General features: G+C 34.6%; 1 protein-coding gene across 5 annotated transcripts in view; it reads left to right on the top strand.

Moving 5' to 3' along the window:
* The window catches only part of Nap1 (Nucleosome assembly protein 1), a 46,125-nt gene extending 32,559 nt beyond the window's left edge, over positions 1–13,566 (top strand). For all 5 annotated transcript variants that reach the window (XM_076518083.1, XM_076518086.1, XM_076518085.1 and 2 more), the window contains 2 exons: positions 11,251–11,367; positions 12,094–13,566. In XM_076518083.1, coding sequence (XP_076374198.1) covers positions 11,251–11,367; positions 12,094–12,168 — 192 coding nt within the window. In that variant the 3' untranslated portion in view covers positions 12,169–13,566. The remainder of the gene's footprint in view (positions 1–11,250; positions 11,368–12,093) is intronic.
* The last annotated feature ends 1,106 nt before the right edge of the window (positions 13,567–14,672 follow it).

Below are 14,672 nucleotides of genomic sequence, written 5' to 3'. Positions count from 1 at the left end.
ACTAAAATTTATTACTTCTATGTGGAGTGTCAATAGTACTTAACCAATGAGAGGTCAAACTTCACATATTGATAAAGTAGAATAAGATAAAATGTATAGCAAACCTACCACAGAAGATCTTCCCATTCTTTTATTTTTGTGAAGCCACTAATTATATTTTTATTTTCTCAATCAATTTGACTCACCATAGAAAATTAGGAAATGAATATAACATATGCCTCCTTTGTTCTAAAACAACTACAAATAATAGCACAAAAATATAAATGTTCAGACTAAATAGCTTAAAGTTCATAACATTCTACATTTATATTTTTATTACATTGATCTTTCAGCCATACTAGCTAAAAATACACAAGATTCAGTGATGCAGCACACTTGCACTCATGTTACTGTATTTGCTAGTTTTTACAAAGTGACTTGTATTGGCTGTATTTTATTGGACTAACATTTTGTAAAATACAATCACATTTTACTTATTATTTTATATATACATATATTACTATTTAGAAATAACTTCTTAAATTTATTTTTCTTAAAACATAGAACAGTAAATAAGTAAAACAGTTATCTCTTGTTATGATCTTTGCACTTGGTTGTTGCTCTTTATAGCTCACTACACCTTTTAAAATTTCACACATGAAAGATATGAAGTGGTTTTAGGTTTTAAATATACAATTGAGTAACCAGAAAAATCATATTACTATATCAGTAGTATAGAATTCCACTATAATTTATCAAACTTTGTAACCAAACTGTATTTAACTCTAGAAAAATATGAAATATGACTAAAGACTCAATGCATGTTCTTGAAATATAATTTCAAAAGAAGGAGAACAACATTTTAATATGGCTGAGAAAGTTACTAGGGGGTCATCTTGAGCTTTTTATTAGTTAATCACATGTCATATACAGAAGTGTATGTAAGGGACTGTTTCCAAGAATGAAAGTCAGTAGGACCACAGTGTTTAATTCAGTACATGAGGAAAAAGATGGGAGGTTCTTATTTTATATTCTAGCTTGTCAATATCAGTAATTTAAGTTCCTAATTCATAGGAAACTAGAAACTTAGTATTTTTATATCACAGATATCCGATTTGAACCAGTGCTGCATTCAACATATACCACATAACACACAAAAATTAATGTTTAATTTTTATTTAATATTTACTTTTAAAATCAAGAAATTAAGTAATGTATAATAACTATAATTTGAATTATAATATATACTTTGATACCAAACTTATTGATGTAAATTCATAAAATAGCATTTCAAAAAAATTTTAAAATGAGTTAACAAACAGTGACATGGCCTTTGACCCATTATCCATCTGAAAAGGGATAACTTTCAACATGGGCTTGATCAGTTTGACTAACCATTTCTCCTTTTTGTATTCATTTAAAATTATAGATTTAATACTTCTAACTTTCAGTATAGGGTATATATACTCACGAAATTTTGCACTGAGTTATTATGGCTTAGTGCTCATATGTTTGCATGTTTGGTGAAATGTGCATAATTGAGTTACCTTTGTTTAGCAGATAATTGTTTGATTTTAATTTTGCATGTAAAAGTGAATCTATGTTGGATGAACATAGGTTGTAGGAGGATTTACTATATTTAGATGTCATCTCTGAAAGACTGGAATCAAGTGTATTGGTAGCATAGAGAAATGTACAAATAAAATACACTATTAACAAAAAAATTTTGATATTCATTTAGGATGTTGCAGAAATTATACAAATGAAATATGAAAACTGTTAAGTGAAAATAAGTAATTTTTTTTGTTCTATTATGAAATCCACCATATGTACGGACTGAGTCAGTAAATTTTCAGATAAATCTTGAGTAGGATATATTTCTTTGAATTTAGTGTTTCTCATTCATTTTAAGGGCAGTTACTTTTAAAGAATAATTTTAGTTTTAGTTGAATAGTGAAAATTTGTAGGGATAAAGTCAAAGCAGTGTTAGTCATTTTTTCAGTTTGATACAGGTTTCACACATTGTTGCTTATGATTAATTTTGACATATAATAGATTAGCAGTAAAAAAGATCATCCTGAGTTATTGTACCTGAAGATTTCTATAATATCAAATGAAGTGTAACTAGAAAATGTCTTTTAACAAAACCAAGTTGAAACTAGGAGAATTAATCTCACCTGAGAGTAACTAACTAACAAATTATCTTAATTACCCAGCTGTTGGGATACTGAAGTACAAAAAATATTGTGTATTTCCATACTTTCTATCTTAGTATACAAAGAGGACACCCTAACAGTATAGATTTCTCATTATTTGACCTGTTGTGCAATACATCATACTGAATACATTGAGTTGTGACAGTAAGTATTGCTGATTGATTGCTCTCTCTCTTCAAGTAGCTGAAAGTCAGGGGTAATTGAACCAGAAATTTAGGAGTGTCTGACCTAGGTGTTTAGCTCATGCAGCACATAAGGTGTCATTCATATTGAAATTCACAATTTCTAATTACAGTTATAACAAAAACCAAAAGACCCAGCAGAATAATTCATTATAACAGAAGTTTGTTATAAACTGATTAGCCTTTAGAGGTGCTTTTGTGAAAAATGATATAACTTCCATAATTATGATGCCAACTATGCTATGTTATTTTTTTTATGTAACATAAAATAGAGCTATTGATCTTTTCTATTTCCAGTTAAAGAAGATAATTTACATCATCAGTGTTTCAAAATCGTGTTTTTAATAATATACTTAAAAGGGCAAATTCTTGCTTAAAAAAAAAAACTAATCTTGATTTTATAGTGACCTGAACACGGAGTAGAAAACACGTCTTTACTTTGTGACAGTAGTATAAAAATGGTTGTTTGAACAATTTCATGACACTGGGTGTAACTGCTTTGCTTTACTGGATAATCCATAACTTATGACGTTGAAGGCACATTTTCAGCAATTATGGAGAATAACAGAGAACTGTTTTCAGTATCATCAGCACATGGTTTGCTAGTTTGTTGTTTCAATACAAAAGCAACAGTGTTATCATTAAATGGCAGCTTATAAACTTCAGTTTCGTTGTCTGCAACCACAAAGTCTGAAAGTGACATCTCGGGCAACTTGAAGCATTTCCCAAAGACAGCTAACTTCATCAAGGATCTCATCAGAAGTTTCACAAGAATTGTTGTTAGCACTGGCAATGACCTCTATTTCCATACTGAGACTAGCAATATCTTGTGCACGGGAAAATGATGTTTTATGGAAGCAGTTAACAATGGTCAACTCTTAATTGTTTGCAACAATGGATGTACCATTTTGATTGCATCTTTGAGCTTGATTGTTGGTAAAGTTTCTCCAGAATTGGAAAATACAAGCAATTTTTGTACAATCCGTTTTTGCTAGTTGCTCTCAAAAGTTCTGATCATGACCTGGTACGTTGGCTGCAGTTTTGATGTTATATTTGGAAGGAGAAACATAAGTTTTATTGGCTTCAGATTTTAGATGGCTGGATGAGCTGGGAAATTGTTGGCAAACATAAGGACTCTTTTTACCTGACATTTTAACTTTTTACTTTCTTTGTGTATCCAATCTATGAATAAATCATCATGCTTTTCTGTTTGCCTGATGACTTGCAGTTAGAAAGTTCATTCTTGAAACACCACAACTTCTTTGATTTTTCTGTGATGGGTAATGTCAGTTTTTCTAATCCATTCATTTTTGCATTTAGTATGATTGTGATTCTTTCTTTGCTTCTTTTTCCTCCTAAAAACACTTATTAGGCATCAAACAAAAGAATAATCCAGTTTCATCAGTGTTAAAAATCTGTCTTGAGGTGTAACCTTCGAATAGCACTGATAACAAGGTTGGCACCTAGTTGTTAACCCTATCATTGCTGACAGCAATAACCATGCCACACATTGATTTTAGAGGTAATTCTGTGATGAGACTCTAGTCAACCATTGCTAGCCTTGAAGTGGGAATGATTCAGTTTTTGTTCCAGTTATTTGGCTTTTGCTTGTAAAATGTACTCTTTGATCAGAATATTCATTGCAAGTGCATTTGTAAACCCTTTATCAAAAATGTGCTCAACATTGTTCACTGCTAAGAACTGGAAATGTTGTGTTCATACATTTTCAGAACAATGGACTTTTTCTTTAAAACCCAAAGACAGTGTACTGTGCTTCATATCAAATTTCCCACAGACATGGTGACAAATGCCAAATTTGATGGCTTTGATCGTTTGGACTTTGAAGTCCAATGACTGAATACACTGCCTAATAGAAACGTGAATTACTGACATCTTGAAGATGATTCATTAAGTGCTTTTTCATTGACAAAACTGCTTCAGTTTATCTAAACTCATAACATCAGTATTTCACACTTTTTACCCATGAATTTGCAGGAGTCATTTTGCAACATTAATTATTTTAAACCTGCTGTATGGCTGGAATGAAACACCAGCTTCCTGATGGGGAGTTTCTGTGTGGCTTGTCTAATTAACAGTTTAAATGCTTGCTTTTTGCACCATCTCATGCTAGTGAAAGCAAATAACCTGTGTAATCAGTCCTTGTCTGGTTTCCCAGCTTGTGAAAGAAAAGAAAATATTCACTGTTAAAGGGGTTTTGTAAGCAACATCATTTAAATGTTTATTTACAATGGTGGCAATGCTTTCAAAAAGACTTCATAATATTGTTCATTTCATGCAGTTATTTCTTGTAACGAAGTTGAAATTAATGGGGTTTGACCATATTCTATATATATATATATATATATATATATATATAAAGTAATGCATGTCTTTATTCTGATGTGCAGTATAAAACTTAAGAGTCATTGAGCTTCTATTTGTGTTAAAAGATACCAAAATTTGATGGATGGATTTTTCTTGGTTATTGCCCTATAATAAGTGTATAGTGTCTTCAGTCCAAGAGTACTGTGAGTTATTATTCAGTGGGATATATATTCAATTTATATCAGATTATGCTACCTGTATAGTGTGTAAAGATTTAGAATTTAATCAATTTAGGTTATTATTATTGTTTACTGTGCTTAAGTGAATAGAGATTTCTATTCTACAACCACTTGGTGTGGATTCCTGTACATGATGAAGGGACCTCCCAGGGAAGGTTCTGTTCTATTAGTTTACCTCCTCTGGGATCTAAACATCCACCCACATGTTTGCTGTGTGTGGCAACGCATGAAGGGGAGGAGAGGATCCTGGTGGTTGAGGGGTCCAACCTGAATACACCACTTTGGCCTTGAATTCCTGTAGAGGTGGCCCCTTTTGGTCAATCAGCTAGTCCACTTGGGCTAGGGTCAACCAAGTACCAGTGTTGGATGTTCTCAACAGGTGTTGTGGACATTGTATCTGATGCTGGTGTTTGGGTATACTTCTTACAAAACCCTGGCATTGCTGCAGTGTCCTTGTTTGACATTGCAGTGCAACCCCTCATAGGGCTCCATAATGGGTGGGGTCAGTGAGCACCAAAATTTCCATTTCTTTATTATGGATACTCCAGTTAAAAATCTTAATAAAATAGTGAAAAAACAGTCCATAGGTAAATGACTACATCTTGAAGATTTTGAGCAGCAATCCTCACCATCTGTACCACCTGCTGTACATCATTTTCTTATATTACATTCATTTTCAGACAAACCTTTAGGGCAAATGTCTTCCTTTTTATTCAGAAGGGACTTTCTAACTCTCCAAAGTCAGTAAAGAAGCTTCAATCTGGTGACATAATGGTGCAAACATCCACATCTCAACACAGTGAACTCCTCTTGCATTCAAAGGCAATTGGGGATATACCTATTCAAGTTACACCTCATGTCACTTTGAATTCATCAAGAGGAGTTATTGTTGAGAGTTATTTGAAGAACATCCCAGAGTCAGAGATTCTCTCTGGTTTCTCCATCTAAGGAGTTTCTGCACTGAGGTGTGTATCCACTCGCAAAGATGGAATTATGGTGCCAACCAATGTCCTCATTCTCACATTTACATCACCACATCCGCCTGCCACCATCAAGGCAGGTTATCTTAATTGCAGGATACAGCCATACATTCCAAACCATCTCCAATGTTTCCAGTGTTAGCGGTTCAGTCACTCAAAGACGTCATGTCATGGTTCCTTGACATGTGCTCGTTGCAGTGGCAAGGACCGTGATGTCTATGAGTGTGAAATAGACCCTCATTGCATCATTTGCAATGGTTCTCACCTGTCCTACTTTCATTCTTGCCCTAAATGGTTGGAAGAAAAAGAGGTGCAGCATTTGAAAACAATTCATAACATTACTTATCCTGATGCTTGAAAATTGCTGTCCATCACTTCATCTCGGACGTATGCTGCTGCACTTCGTTCCGCAACTACAGTGGGAGTGCAGACAAATCTCTCTGTGCCTCCAAAAGAATCGTTCTCCAAAGAAGTGAAAAGTCTTTTGACCTCCATGATTAAAAAAGTTGATGAATCAACTTCAACACCCATCTCTGTCCCTTACATACATTCCAACAAACCCCAAGATTTACATCCTTTGGTTCCAGGTACAGGCATTTCTTCAGATACATCTTCTCCGATCCAAAGAAGCAAAACAGTCATTCATTCATGTCTTCAGTCACTGGAATCCCCTTCCAACAGCAAAGACCTGCCCAATCAACCCAGGGCAGGATCCATGGAGGTCGATAGACCTCCCTCGAATAAGGACAATAGGGAAAAAGACGTGGTCGTAAACAAAAGGGTTTGCCACCCAATTCACCTACACATAAATAAAAATGGCTACCCTCATACAATGGAACTGTTGAGGTTTACGTTCTAATCTGGATGACATCAAAACACTGATTACTTCCTACCATCCTGCATGTCTTTCCTCACAGAAAACATTTCTGAAACCTGCCGATACAGTGACCTTTTAGCAGTTTTCTTTATACACAAATGATAGGATGTGTGATGGACAAGTGCATGGAGGGGTGGCAGTGTTGGTTGATCAGCATGTGCCCACCCTGTCTTTGCCACTCGACACACCCTTGGAGGCTATAGCCATTCGTGTTTCCTTGGGTCATACCATCACTGTTTGTTCTCTCTACCTGTTGCCTGGATGATCAATCAGACCTTGATGCTTTCATTGAACAGTTTCCATTTCCCTTTTTCATCCTGGGGGACTTTAATGGACATCATTCCCTCTGGGGAAGTGCTGATATTGATAGGAGGGGTCGCTCATTAGAGCATATGCTCTCTGATCACAACCTTTCTCTTTTCAATACTGGTTCTTCTACTTATTTCCATGCACCTAGTCAGTCATTTACAGCTATTGATCTCTCAATTTGCTCCCATTCATTATTTTCTTATTTTTCATGAAGGGTTGACAATAATCCACTAGACAGTGATCATTTTCCTATAATCTTGACAGAGACTGGCCGTGGTCGATGCCACCCGACCTGCGTGCCCCGGTGGAAGCTGGATCAGGCAAACTAGTCCTCTTTCACTGCTCGTGTAGAACTCGATCCTGCCATCGTCTGTAAGCCATCAACAGACAACTCTGTGGCAGCAGTAACTAACTGTATTATACAAGCAGCTGCTCAATGTATTCCTGCAACCTCGACATGTTTTCCACTATATCCTTGTTCATGGTGGAATTCTGCCTGCCACAGAAACGAGCCTGGGATACTTTCCGTAGATATCCCACACTACTGAACTGCATCGCTTTCCAGTGGGCCCATGCACATGTTCGATGGGTAAGACATCAAAGCCAAAAGGAATCTTGAATTAAGTTCACAACCGGCATATCTTCTACCACCAGTTCCAAAGTCATATGGGACAAGATTCGAAAGGTTAGCGGGCAATATAGTTCTGTCCTCCTCTCAATCTTCCTCTCTGATGGCCAGGAAGTAGCTGATACCCAGAGCGTTGCCGATACTCTCGGTGAAAGCTTTCGCCAGGTATCTAGTACTTCTACTTCTTCCACCGTCTTAGCCATCAAGACTCGGGCAGAACAATCACCTTTTTCCTTTCTAGCTGATTGTCTCTATGACTGTAATTGTCCCTTTACACTGGTGGAACTCAAACTAGCCCTTCATCAGTCTGGCAGTACATCAATTGGACCTGATGACATACACTGTAATGCTGCACCATCTATCTTCTGCTTCTCTTACTATTCTTCTGATTGTTTTCAACTGGATCTGACAGGAGAATATTTTTCCTGATGCCTGGTGCCATACTATTGTCCTACCTTTTTCAAAGCCTGGGAAGGATCCCAAGGTTCCTTCAAACTACCATCCAATTGCTTTGACGAGCTATCTCTGTACAACCTTAGAGACAATGGTTAATGCTCTTCTTATTTGGTTCCTCAAATCAAACAACCTCCTCTCGCCCACGCAGTGTGGGTTCCAATGACAGCACTCCACCATGGACCACCTGATTCGACTTGAAACGTCAATCAGAGAGCCCTTTCTCAAATGACAAAATCTTATATCAATATTCTTTGACATTGAGAAGGCTTATGACACAACATGGAGGTATAGAATTTTGTGAGACCTCCATATATATGGGTTACATGGCCATTTGCCCATTTTTATTAAAAAGTTTTTATTGGACAAGAGATTCCAAGTTCGAGTGGGTTTGACACTTTCCTGTTCTTTTCTACAAGAACTTGGAGTCTCTCAGGGCTCTGTTCTGAGTGTCACACTTTTCAGTATAAAAATTAATGCCATCAGTGTTATAGACGGGCTCTATGTCGACGACTTTCACATCTCATGTCAGTTTTCAAACATGAGGTATATTGAGCAGCAGCTACAGCCTGCCCTCAGTCGTTTACTGAAGTGGACCACAGCAAATGGCTTTAACTTCTCTCTGTCTAAAACCATTTGCATGCACTTTTGCTGCCAATGGGGTATTCACCCTGATCCTGAACTCCGTATCGGTGAAGGTGTGCTATTGTGGTTCCTGAGACAAAATTCTTGGGGCTTATCTTTGAGTGTAACCTGACCTTTATACCACACATCAAGCAGCTAAGGGTCAAATGTACAAGAGCACTGAACATCCTCCATGTCCTGTCTACCACCGCCTGGGGAGCGGATCAACATTCTATTCTGAAAATATATCGTGCTCTTATTTGATCGAAACTCGACTATGGATCATTAGTCTATGGTTCTGCCAGACCATCGGCCTTAAAGATGCTAGACCCTATTCATCATCAAGGATTTTGGCTCTGCACTGGGGCTATCCACACTTCCTCAGTTCAGAGCTTATATATAAAGTCTCGTGAACCTTCTTTGCACCTCCATCATTCGCAACTGTCTTTATTGTATAATTTTCAACTTCAATTTTTACCACAGCATCCCACCTGGGGTTGTGTTTTTCATCTTCAGTGGGCCATGCTTTTTCAGAACACTATCTACCATTGTTCCTTTCGGCCTTTCTATCCTGGTGCAGTTAGATGAATTGGGACTGTTCTTGGATAACACTGCTGTATCCACTGGTCAGCCCATCTCACCAAGGCTACTTACAGTCTCCAAATGTGACCTATCTTTAAGTCATCTGAGAAAGCAGACACTCCCGATTGGAAATACTGTCTGTTATTTGCTGAACATCTTTCGAACCATCCTTACATACCTATTTATACAGATGGTTTGTATTCAAGTGACTGTGTGGGCTCTGCCATTGTTTGTTTTGGTTTGGTGGTTGCGTGCAGAATCCCCCCTCTACAGCTTCTGTGTTCACTGCTGAACTGTATGCCCTTTCTCTTGCCCTGAATCACATAGAAGCTAAGCAGTACTCAAACTGCACTATTTATACTGATTCACTTAGTTCTTTACTGGCTCTGGAATCACTTCACGTTGGTTTATGCCCTGTTCTTGCCGATATTCAAAACTGACTGGCCCATTTCTCTTTAACATCTACTTCTATCCAGTTTTTCTGGATACTGGGCCACGTTTGGTATTTGCTAGAACAAGCTTGTCAACACCGCAGCTAAGTCTATCTGCTCTGGCACTATCACTGCTGTGCTTGTCCCATACATGGACTATGGTCCTGTATTAAAGGCTCGACTCCATGCCAGCTGGCAGATGACTTGGAGTGAACAATGTGAAAACAAGCTTTTCCAAATAAAACACTATGTTGGACTTTGGCCGTCTTATTTCCGTAAGGATTGGAAAGAGGAAGTTGTTCTAACTAGAGTATGCATTGGTCACAGTTTTTTAACACATCGTTTTCTTTTATCTGGAACTGATGCACCAGTGTGTAGTTTGTGTAACACTCAGATCACAATAAGCCACATTTTACTTTATTTTCATCGTTACGACTCTCCATGACGGCACCATTTTAAACATGTTCTGTCCCAAAGTTTGTCCATAACATTAGACAGTGTTATTGGTGGTGGTGATACTGTCCACCTTTGTAATGTTTTTAGGTTTTTAAAGGCCATTAATCTTTTTAATGACATTTAGGTTATTTAAATTTATACATTACACCTTTTTAATGTGGTTCCCTTTTAAAAATCACAGTTCATCTAGTTTGATTTGAAATTTGAAACTGGCTGTAACATTAAATAACTTGAAACCAGGACTGGAAAGGCTAACTTCAGGTGACTAATGCTGCTGTTTGAACTACCTGTTAGTCATCCTGGTGAGTTATTATAATTTTGCTACACGTTTTTTAAAACCTTTTTGTTACTTTTCTTTTTGAAAATGGTCGTAACATCAAATAACTCGGAACCTGGACTGGAAAGGCCAACTTGAGGTGACTGACAGTGGTTTTTGTACTTACCTGTTGGTCTTCCTCGTGAGTTATGATTATTACAGTTACGTTACAGAAAGTCCTTTACAACTTGAATTACTGTAGTTTTTCTCTTGACATTCTAGACTAGAGGTAAACATTGGTTTTATGCTATATATGTGTTGTTGTTTTTTTTAACTTTGTTTTGTTTTACTTTAATTTCCTTTTATGAATTTTACTAAATTTACTTTTAAATTTTTAACGGATGTTTGGCACAGATAGCCTAGCTGCTTTGAGCCATAAAACACTAAATCAACCAACCAACTATTCTACATGTTATATGTGCAAAATTTGTTACTGCTAATTGTAAAGTTTTGGTATGTATTGAAGAATTCTGAGGCTTATTTTCTATTATTTTGCATTAAAACAAAGTATTTTTTGCAAGCCAAAAAATTTAATGTTTAAAGATAAATTTGATAGTAATGTAAAACTTAAGGTGACGTATCTGATAACTTCATCTGTATTTTTTATGTTAAGAAGAATTAATTCAGGGTATTGGTGACTATTTCCTTAATAGGATGAAGATACTCAAGTTTTGTTGGCAGCAGATTTTGAAATTGGACATTTTATAAAAGAAAGAATTATCCCTAAAGCTGTTCTGTATTTTACTGGAGAAGCATTAGAGGATGAAGAGGTAAGTTACATGTAAATGTTCTATTATTTTTCAAATTAGAATAGCTGAGAAACTGTTTTCATAATAGAGGGTTTTAAGAAACTTTCTTAAATGTATGTTTCAGTTACTTAGTAACATTTTGTAAGCAGATGGTGTATAGCAAGAAACAAGAAGTTCTAATAAATATTTTTGGAATGAAATTATACTGCCGCCAACACACTTTCTTTACGTTCATTTTGCTTTCCTCTCACTCAGAGTGGATGGCATGTTGCATAATTGAAAAATGTTGCCACAGACATATACATGATTTTAATTGTGCACTACTGGTGAGAAGTCGCTACTTTTTACACAATCATAATTGAGAAATCACTTTCTTGGGAATAACATTTACTGAAATATTAGTGCTCTTGTGGAATATATTACTGATATTATTGTCAAAGCTAAATGGAATTAATTACTTTCTGTGTACTCTACATTTTTAATCGCACATCATGAAGTTATGATGTACAGTGTGTAAGGTAACTAAACTTAGTTACATTTTTTGTCACTGATTTTAAGCTTCTTAGATTTGGATTTATGTCATTACAAGTATTTTGATTTAGAAACCTAAATTTTCAACCATATATTTGTAGTTTAAGGGATGGTATTATAGAGTATAGAATACAGAGCTCCTATTAAAAAGAAAAAAATCACCTTCCTCTGAAATACTTAATTTATTACTTTCTGTTTCTCTAATTCTTTTTGTAGTTTGAAGAAGAGGAAGATGAAGATGAGAAGGATAGTGATGAAGATGATGATCCTGAATATAATAATGAAGTATAATATTCTGAGTTTTTATAGAAAGTAAACAATTTTTTTAATTGGGTCTTTACTTACAAGGAAATTCAGGTGATGACATGATTTTAAGTAAATTCATTGATGTTTGTAATTTGCTTTTGAATGTCATTATAGCTTTTGGTTTTGTTTGCCCTGGAACTATTTGCTATAGTAAAACTACTATATGATGATTTGGCAAAGATAAAAACATTTAGCTAATTATTTTTTGTGAAGTCTTGCTAAGTGAATTTTATGTGATGTTATATTCCTTCACTGTTTTCTAAGTTCTGAGAGGTAATAGTGGGGTTTAATGTGGGTTGATATTGAGATCAATGTTTAGAGTCATTTGTAAGTTTGTGTACTGCACTCTGTGGATTATAAAAGCTTTAATTTTCAAAAACCATTGATAGTTAGCAAATAATAATGTCTTTTAGAGTGAAATTAATATGGAATCATGGATCTGCTGTGAAATTATTATGTATTAATGTGTTTATCTTAAGTTTAATTGTTTTAGTTTATCACATTGCAGAACATTTTTTTTTTAATATCCTGTAGAAGTAATTTATGAAACTGAATGCTTGTCTTGATTCTTGCTGAAATTGGAAAACAGTTGAGGTTTAGGTTTTTCAACCTTAGTTATTCCAGACAGCAAGTTGATACTGAAGCTTTTGTAATGACAAAAATAACTGAAAGATGAGCTATTTAATTTTTCAATATTGTATACTGTATTTTTATATTAACTATGCACACACTAACCACTTTCTTCAGGTTAGACATTTTTGTAACCAGTTCAGATGATTCTAGTTAGTTGGTATAAACTATAACTTTTTTTTTCATAAGTTGTATATTGAGTTATTTTTTGTATATTTCCTCATATTGTTATTCTTTAAATATTTTATCGTTTTCACTTTATATTTTTATGTGTATGAGAGATGAAAGTGTATAATGATGCATTCTGTTAATTAGTTTCTACTTAGTGTTAAGAAGAGAAATGTATAAAATATTTGAGGACACATTTTATGGTTAACTTGGAGGCTTAATAATAACCAAAAGGTTTGAGATGGTCTGAATTTTTAAATGTTATTTAATAGTGTAACTATTAACAAAAAACCCATTATTTTATATTCTCCTCTGTGCATTTTCTGTTTCATGCTGTTAAAGCAGCCAAGGAACACAACAACCACTTGAATGTCAATAGCTATAAAATGATGAGGCTGTTTTTCATAATTTATTAGTTTAATGAATTAGTCTTAGAATGTTTTTTTTTTAAACATTGGAAATATACTTTGGTAAAAACATTTTTAATTATTCTCTGAGTTCTAAGATGCATTTCTAACTTTTATATTGTGTACTGAAATTTAATTTATTCAGTCTTAATGTGTAATAAACTTGTTTGCATTATTATGCAGATTGCTGTCATTTCAGGAATACCTCCTTGAAACACTGGAGCTGTTTATCAGCTCCACACTTGAGACACATTGCAGATTTATGTACATTTTTGTAAAGCTTTTCTCATATACTTCAAAAAACAAAAATAAATTCTGAGCTCCGTAATATCCCTATAGTTACTTAACATGTTTCAGGTTTATGTTCTTCAGAAGTTTTAAAGTCAAATGATTGCACTTGAACATTTTCATTTGAAACTTCAGGCTTGAAGATTATGGTATTAAATTATTTCTTTTTTAAAAATAAAAGTTGAATTCTTTACATTTTAAAATGTACCAAGACACTTACAGTAAAAATCAAGTTAAAACTCAGTGGTAAATGTGCCAGTCTATGGATTTTAAGTCCCTTGTTACTGACCCACCAGAAAATTTAACACCACAATTTGGAGACAGAGCTGTGCTACAAGAGTGATGGTCAAATACTGTTACTTGGTATGACAAAAGTAATCCAAGAATTGTTTGAGGATGGTGTTAACTAGCTGCCTTTCTTTAGTCACATTTAGAGATGGCTTGCATACATAGATCACAGAGGAACAAAATAATTAATAAATATTGTTTGTATCAGAAATATAATAACTCAAATATATTTATTTGCATATGTTGCTAGAAATCTTTGTTGTGAGGTATTAAGTAATGTAAATGTGGTTGTTAGAGCTTGATTGATGTTATGGAAGTGGTGGGCTCATATTTATTTACAATTACACAGCCTGAAAGATGTGGTTAGTAGATTTTTCATATTATTTGAAGTTTATTTCATAAGTTTGTGGTAATGATTTTGAAAATTTATGACCACTTGTTTTAAATTGTAACAAAATGCTGAAAATATAATGATCCACAGATGTGTTTTTACTTTTATAACAATGCTGTAAACGTAAAAAAATGAACACAAAAAACACTTAATGTAAAGAATATTTCACTTTTAGCCACATTACTTTTATTTTCAGGTTTTTACTTTTTTCCCATTACTAGTTAAATCTGTTACAAATTGGAATGTGGTATTAATGTGTATACTTCCTCCTACTATAGATAATTAAATTGTATGAAGTTTTAATAATGTTTTAAGGA

Source organism: Tachypleus tridentatus, chromosome 8, assembly GCF_004210375.1.
Source record: "Tachypleus tridentatus isolate NWPU-2018 chromosome 8, ASM421037v1, whole genome shotgun sequence".
Classification (NCBI taxonomy): Eukaryota; Metazoa; Arthropoda; class Merostomata; order Xiphosura; family Limulidae; genus Tachypleus; species Tachypleus tridentatus.
Note: the sequence above shows the minus strand (reverse complement) of the source record. Positions and strands in the feature narration are given on the sequence as shown.